This window comes from Cyprinodon variegatus, unplaced genomic scaffold (assembly GCF_000732505.1).
Source record: "Cyprinodon variegatus isolate N-32 unplaced genomic scaffold, C_variegatus-1.0 Scaffold836, whole genome shotgun sequence".
NCBI classification, from domain to species: domain Eukaryota; kingdom Metazoa; phylum Chordata; class Actinopteri; order Cyprinodontiformes; family Cyprinodontidae; genus Cyprinodon; species Cyprinodon variegatus.
The window spans coordinates 90,120-98,415 of record NW_015151289.1 but is presented as its reverse complement, the minus strand read 5'-3'; the positions used below and the strand labels follow the sequence as shown (position 1 = coordinate 98,415).

The window sequence follows — 8,296 nt, the reverse complement described above, 5'->3', positions numbered from 1 at the left end:
TGTTGGTGCCAACCAATTTCCCAATTCTCTAAAGCAAAGCAACATCTTTAATGACTTGGTTTATGGGGGTTAATGTAGGGTAAGATAATTATCAATAAAAATGTGTGTAGTTCAACCTCACAGAGAGAAAAGCTGCCAGTAGAAACATTTTATTCAGTTCAGTTAAATGCATTTATACATGTAACACAGTTAGGTGAGTTTGACAGATTGGTCAAAATGTTACTACCGTATCTAAGGAAAACCAGCTGGTTGCATTGACTCTCTGCAAGCCCTTGAACTGAGCATGCTTGTAGCGACAGGTGAGAGGAAAACCTTTTAACAGGATGAAACCTCCAGCAGACGCACTCTCAGTGTGAGCGGCCATCTGCTGATGTCGAGTGGATTTTAAGAAGATAGAAGCAGATATAGAGATATTGACATAAATGAAATGAATCCTGTGGCGCTCGGGCCCCAGCAGAAGACTTTGATGCTGAGAGTCAACAGAGGAGCTAAAGGCCAGGAGCTAAAAAATGAGATCCTAAAAGATAAATTGATTGAATTTTCACCTAAGCTTCATGTGTCTGAATAGTAAAGTGAATAATTTAAGATTTGTGCTTGTTCCTTGTTGTCGACTACATATATGTTGGCCTAGAGGCTAGAGCAGTGCTCTTGTGCTCTGAGATGATTGCAAGTACCTGGTTTGATCACCACAGCCTGCAGTCTGGCTCTCTGAGCAAAGACTCTTAACCCCTCACTGCTCCCTGGGCACTGCAAAATGGCAGCCCATTGCAAGGGGATGGGTTAAATGAGAGTTAATTTCTCCATTGTGAGATTAATAAATTAAAATTTCTATCCTTTCTATTTCCATAAACGTTTAGAAGTTAGGAATGCAAGGTACAAAGTTGCAACTTTGTATGAATGGATGGACAAACCGGGAATGTGCTTAACTGCATTAGATTATTGTTATCTGTTAAATATACATTTATTGGAAGAAAACACTACAATAGTCGACTTTGCAATGTTATTTTAAGGTTTTTATTGATTCCTTCTGTATTATATAATAAAAGAAATGGTAGTTTTTTTTTCAAGGAATTTATTCACCTTTGCTTTTCATGTTTCAACATCACGTCACCAGGTGACATCAATGCTTTTTTATTTTTATTTTTGCACAACAGCAAACAGGTTAAGCAGAAGAAGGATGTATACTGCACTTTTCAAAATACAAAACCAGCAGCACAAACAAATAGAGGTAGTTTTTAAATAAATTAAATAACAGCAAAGAAAATGCACATTTCTGAGCAGTTAAGGATCATTGTGAAAATTAGCAACTTGATTGCACATCATCAAAAATGTATTTAGATATATTTGTAAATATAATCCCAACACCTCTCACAAATTCCTCTTAAAGTTAAACATAAAACGGATTTTACTGTTAGAGAGACTAATTTTTTGTGTTTACGTTGTAATTTTTTCAGGGTTATGTATTACCTTGGAAATACTTAAAGCCTCAATCTTTGCCATCACAGTTTTGGAGGCGATCATTAAAAATTAAAATGCCGATATTAAAGCAAGGATGCAAAGTGTTGAAGCAAATACTGTTTAGATCAGAGATGGTTATTTTCAACATTTTGGATGCAAATCCTGGTCAAAGATCAATTCCGCATAAAAACAAACAGTGGGATAATTTGTAAAAACGTCAGTGTACTTAGTCATTCTTCATTCATTCTACACAAACTTACAGCTTTAACTAAACGTCTTCATTCGATTTCATTGAAGAAGTTTGGTGCAAAATAGTGTGAGATATTTATTATTTTTACAGTCCAAGTCACAATTTCAAGCTGCCGCTAGCAGCTTGAACTCACTGAGTATTGTCACTGTGCTTTTGTCCAAGAGGCAATATTAGTCCTATTACCTTATTTCCACACACAAGCAGAAATAATTCCAGATCACTACTAAATTGCTTTAAGTTAGACTCATGAAAGAATTGTTTCCATCATTTTTCGTAAAGATATTAAATATATCCTGTAAAATAAATATAATAAAACGCATAATATAATTTGAGAATAATTCTTAAAATATAAGGAGTAACCTATTTATATTAATTGAATATTGTTTTAAAAAAAATGTTCCTAGACAATACTATAATTCTGTTAATGAAATCATAATTTAGATGAAAGTTGAGTGTTGAACTTTTTGATTTGACTGTTATATACTGTACTTACACTGACAATGGCAAATCGCCTGTGTAAATACTGTACTGTACATGCACAAAGCAATAGAGCAAAAATACCTCAATTGATGCCCAGTGACCAACATGTGATTAAATTCTTTTTAGCTGTCATCTTGTTATCTTGCCCTTCAAATTATATAATATTTATATGAATACACAAAAACAAACATAAAACCCTGGACGACCAAGATTGCATGTGCAATGGAAAACAGGTTCAAACTCGGGGCATACCAAGACTTTGCTTGTGCTACTGGAACCAACAAACTTTCTGAAACTCGACAGAGGAGAGGAGAAATTAAGTTCTCTATCCATGTGAAATGAAAGAAGTTATCACAATCTACTGCCTCTAAAATTATTTAGAAGCAAAAGCATGGTAATAGCCTCTGGTATCTAGATTATTTGAATTTTCTCAACAGATAACTTAAGCAATGTCAGTCAGAAACTTGAGTAAAAAAAAAACCTTACGCTAGATGCATAAAAACCCTTTTTTAACTAATGGAGAATCTGTGGGGGGTTTTTGTGTTTCAGTGGGCTTGGAAAAAAAACTAGGTTTTCCAATGAAAGTTCTCCATAAAAAGACAGTAAAAGACAAAACAGAAGACATTTTTTTCTCTTAGGAATGGCCATTATTTCTATAGTATACCTTAATTAAAAAGAAAATTAGGTGTAAATAGCTGCGGCAGAATGAGCATTTTAAGTATAATAGGTGCTAATAATGGTGCTAAGATAGCTACATACAAAGGTTTTTATTTCATCATATACTGTAGTTTAATAAGCCATGATACTTCTGAATTCCATGGAAAAGAATTTCAGCCCTCTGCAGAATATCAGCACTTTCATACTCTTCTGTAGCGGAGTAAGTTACATAAATGATGATTTCTGTTCCAAATAGGTACCACTTAAAAGGATAATTGTTATTAAAAGTAGGAACAGACACCCACACCGCTAAACTGCATCCTGCACTGCTGCACAGCACACCACAGAAACGTTGCTGGGTGACACCACAATAGTTGCTCAAAAGAGGTCCAACCGGATTTAAGAAGAATCCAGTGTGGCATCAAATTTTCCCCAAAAATAACATTGGTCAATAGTTACCTCTCATTTTGATTTCTGACAGTCCAAATTTTTTAACTTGCTCATGGAATATTTTCTCTCTCTCTTGTCTGTCATTGTACCTTTGCTTTCTTCTTGCAACAACGATTACAGACATTTTTGTGTGATTTTGCATCCGACCCTCAGACGTACTAAATATAGATGCAGAAACTGCAGCCGTAATCTCTTTTAAGTTTGGTGAACTGTATTGTGGGTGATAAGGAATTACATATCATCCTCCAAGTATTTTGCTCATTCTGATGATCTGCATATCTCCTGCCTATTATTGATTGCAAATAAGTACGATTTATTCGGACAGCTGTTTCGTTCATTTTGGAAATGGAAATTCATGTGCACCTAGTTAGTGGATGAGCTATGTGCAGGTTATCAACTTTGAATGTGTTTTTTTTTTTACATGCAAATCCTTAGAAGCTTATCTTTTTATTAGGTTGACAAATAATCAGCATTATTTTGAACTTTCAATAGCCAAAACTCAAAAGATAAAGAAAAATTTAGTAATAATAGCAATGAAAACAGATTAGGATGTTGCATTTAATTTGAAATAAAGTTTCCTCACGATTGTGATTATAGAGGAAAGATTTTTCATTGTTTTATTTGATAAATTATTCCATTTTGGGCTATTACCTAAAGAATCAAAGAGGAGGAAAAAGTATCCAGTTTTAAACCGAAGTTTTTACTTTTATACTACTTAAAATATAAAAGAAAAAGTAATGCAGGAAAAAATCTTAAGGTTAGGGAAAAACCTTTAAAACCCTTAAGCCGTATAGTGACTACTGCGCTACACTATTAAAGGAACATTTCATTTTCTTAGCTTTATCAGTAATGGCAACAGTGTCAAATTTAACTTTGCAGCATCTTGAAAAACTATGTATTTTATTATGTGGTTTAAAATAAGTTGGTGCAGTACTAGGGCTGCACTGACAATTATTATGCAAACTGATAATCTGTCAATTATTTTTTGATTAATCAATTAAAAATCAGACGGCAAAACGTTCCTTAAAGAAGACTTTTTGTGAAATTAAACCAGGTAAAACTAAAACTTTTCCACTTGAAGAGTTCTTGATAGAGCATACTGACAGACAAGAAAGATTTTTTATGTTAAGTGCAAAATGTTTACATATTTTATTTTTACAATTTTGGTATAATTACTGCTCTAAGTGGGTCGCTCTATCAGCTAAAGGCACGTTTTAAAGTCTCTACACTCCAGTTAACAATGAATCGATTACTAAATTAGTTGACAATTATTTCAATAATCAATTAATCCCGAGATAAATTGTTTCAGCCCTATGCAGTACCAAGTTCAACCACATATAATTTAATTGTATGGATTGAAATAATTATTTCGATATATATTTTTTCTAACTACCAACAAGCCATGAGGAATATGAGCTTAAATAAAACAAAACTGATGCCTTTATTTTTTAAATTGAAGGAGTAGTTACTCAAGTATAGTATAGATAGACACATTTTCTACTTAAGTAAGATAACAAAGTATTTGTACTTTGTTACTCTGATGATATTGCAACAAATCATGTTAAATCATTTTTCCCTTGATAATTGTTCTTAACTTCACTGAAACTTGTTATTGGACACAAGGTTAACTGCCAGCCTACTACCTGCAGTAGACAGCTCTTGAGTGTTCTTCATTTAGTTCAATTTCCCATTATCTGGAGCTTGCATAAATATTGTTTTATGAACCTTTAACCCACTATGTCTCTGTGTGTTTGGTTTTATACTTAAAACAAGTCTTATTGTCTTTGGCTGTGGAGGATGAAGGTGGTGTGACATAAATGATAGTAAATTATTTTCTTCTGTGACATTCAAAACATGTAAAGTACAAGCATGGGATATTAAAGTACTGCAGTGTAACAATCAGAAAAGCCTTTAGTTTTATATCCATTTTCTACATGTAAATCATTATTTGCTTTAGCGTAAATAAACATAACACAGCACCCACATAAACTGCGTGGACATTTTTTAGATTGGATATGTTTTAAGAAGATATAAGCCCGCTTAGAAGATCACAGCTTCTGCAACCAGTTTGTCTGGATTCACACTAACAGAGAACTGAAAGGGAGTTTTCCACTGCAGGTAAGATATTGACAGCTAAGAACATACTGACAGAACCACACAAATGTAAACCAGTCTTTTCAACTCCAGTTTTTCCTCAAATAATTTATATTTAATAAAAACTAGAAATTATATTATCTTATAATTACATTATATTTGTTGTGATTTTTGTTTAACATTTATCTGAGCTATTATGTGTTCAGTATAGCTTAATTGATAAGGTTCAGCATTTCTTTGCACAAAATACATCCTTTACTGTACAAAAAGTGATATAAACGGAAATATAAACTTCAAACTTTACAGCTAAAGTTTTACACCTGTGAAGCTAGCTTTTTGTGACATTTTCAAAAGATAGACCAAACGGGTTGTTATATGGCAATATGTGATCTTAAAAGGTGCCTCCAAAGGAATCTGGGATTGTTTGCAAGCAAAATCTGACACAGTACAACCTGTTGCTTTTTTTGCAATATATTTAACTACAAGAGTAACAGCTATTTATGAGATGTAAAAACCAAAATGTCTACCTGTTATTTATTTGATGATCTCATTGTGCGATCCTTCACTAGAGTTTTAAATACATTTTCGTATAATTTAACAGGACAGCAACACAAAGAAAAAATTGTAAACTGCAAAAGAAAGTATTTGTTTTGTTACATTTTAGCTGCCAAATAATGGGATATTTCATGTTTTATTTTTATGTTGTTTGTTTCATTTTTACTGAAAATATCCCTTAACGTCATTATAGCTCAGACATAAAGGACAGTCTCACTCAATAATCAGATCAGGAAGGTCTGTAAAAAGCCTAGGGATGAAAATATACACGATGTTGCCCCAGCAGCTGGTTAAGGGTGTGCACTTTCATGACAGAAACAACAGGACAATGGAATTAATAATGAAACAAATGGCGAAAACAATTCATTAAATCTTCCTTTTAGGCCTAGGAGGATTTCTTCCACGACTTGCAGAGGATCTTCTGGAAGGCACGCCTAAAGTCCCTGTTAAAGATGGTGTAAATGGCTGGGTTAAGGGAGCTGTTGCAGTAACCGATCCAAAAGAAGAACTTAAAAAGCGGATCAGGAATCTTGCATGAGTCTCCACACACCCCATACAGGCTGTAGCTGAAGAAAAAGGGGAACCAGCACACTACGAAAACCCCCATAACCACAGCCAGGACGAACGTAAACCTCTTTTCTCGTGCCTGGGAGACCTTTTTCCTTGCAAATGAGCTCCGACGACACTTCCTCCTGGAGGCAAAGAGGTCCATTGACTTGTTGCTGACCCCGGAGATGCGGATAGGGAGAGAGCTTTTCTTCTGGATGTCCATGGGGACTCTTTGGGAGTCCCTCCTCTGGGGTTTGTGGCCTTTGCCCTCTGAGGAGGAGCTTTCCTCCAAATCACCCTCCTCAGTCAGTGGACCCATGGTGACTGTGTGTTGGCTGGGTGTAGGAGGACACTGACAGTGGCCGTTCTCCCTCTCATCATGGAAAGGTGAAGACTGCTTGCTAAGTCCATTCTCAGTTTGTGTGACCCCATCTGGTTTGGGTTTCTTCCCCGATAGGCTTCTGGTTCTGGTTTTAGCTACCTGGTATATTCTAATATACACTAGGATCATAATTAAGCAGGGCGCAAAAAAAGAGGCAGTGCTGGAGGAGAGGATGTACCAGGTGTCATCATTCAGCTCACACTGGGGTTGTGAGCTGGCGTCCTTGTTGCTGTCAATAGACATGAGCGGAGGGGAGGAGATGAAGGCTGAGATCAGCCACACAATCAGAATGATGCACTTGATGCGCTTCGGAGTGCGCTTTAGATTGTACTCCACAGCCTGCGTAACGGACCAGTACCGGTCCAGGCTGATTGCGCACAGGTGCACGATCGATGATGTGCAGAACAACACGTCCAAAGCTAGATAGATGCCGCACCAAACTTTCCCGAAATACCAGTAGCCCATGAGTTCATTGGCAAGAGAGAAGGGCATCACCAAAGTGGCGACCAGGATGTCCGCGGTGGCCAAGGACACCAGGAACAGGTTCTGGGGGGCTTTTAGCGCCCTGCTCGTTAACACGGCGATGACCACAAGAATATTCCCAACTACGGTGAAAAGAATCAGGAAACTTACGAGAGCAGCGATGCTGGCAATTGCGGCTAGAGAATATCCGCTGTCCAGGCTCCAGGAGGAATTCAGATGGACCACCGTGAAGGCGTCCATTCCGCTGGCGTTAAGGGACTCCATGCTGGCGGGATTCTGGGATAAATTCACCATCCAGCTCCACTGATAACACAGGAGTCCATCAATAACGCTCTCCTTCAGCTAAAACCTGCTGGAGATAATAAGAAAAAAAAAGAAAGAAAAAAATGGATAGGCGCGCATGAATAGATCCAGTCAGGGTGCAAGGTGCAGGCTGGTGATCCGCCTCATTTGAAGATAAGAGACGTACAAAAAATATATTTTTGATGCATTTTTGAAATATTTGTGTCATGATTTCTGCTTGTGAGAAGCAGAGTAGCGTCCAGCCGCATCTCTGGCTCCTGCAGCGCGCTGCGCTCTCGCTCCTAATAATGCCCCATGTGTTCTCATAAGAAACTCATCAGCTGCTGCCCCTCCCTCTGCACCGAGCATTAATTGCACATATAGGTATGTCATGAATAAATAAGAAATATCATTAAATTGCACATATTCACTTTAAAAACGCCCCAAAGGTTTTATTTGGGATTTTACAAAAAAAGAAAAAAAGCATATTTTGAAATATTAGCACATTTTCTTTATAAAGCAAGTTCCCTCTTTTTCTTATAATAAGCATAAACAATCATGGGTGTTGCAGCAGCTCTAGATCTAGATCACAGTTTTTATTGCAAAGTCAGCTGAAGATTCAGAAAAAATTACTCAGGAGGAGGAAAGAGTTCCAG

At 36.6% G+C, this 8,296-nt stretch overlaps 1 protein-coding gene across 1 annotated transcript; it reads right to left on the bottom strand.

Annotated features, from left to right (window-relative positions):
• Positions 1-6,063: 6,063 nt before the first annotated feature.
• On the bottom strand, positions 6,064-7,768 carry LOC107099081 (alpha-2 adrenergic receptor-like). Its single transcript, XM_015397053.1, has one exon. The coding sequence runs from the start codon at positions 7,650-7,652 to the stop codon at positions 6,330-6,332; it is 1,323 nt and encodes a 440-aa protein (XP_015252539.1). The 5' UTR covers positions 7,653-7,768; the 3' UTR covers positions 6,064-6,329.
• Between the last annotated feature and the right edge of the window lie 528 nt (positions 7,769-8,296).

Excerpts from the sequence above, each read along its gene's own strand:
- LOC107099081 (XM_015397053.1), bottom strand. The coding sequence starts at position 7,652 with ATGGTGAATTTATCCCAGAATCCCGCCAGCATGGAGTCCCTTAACGCC.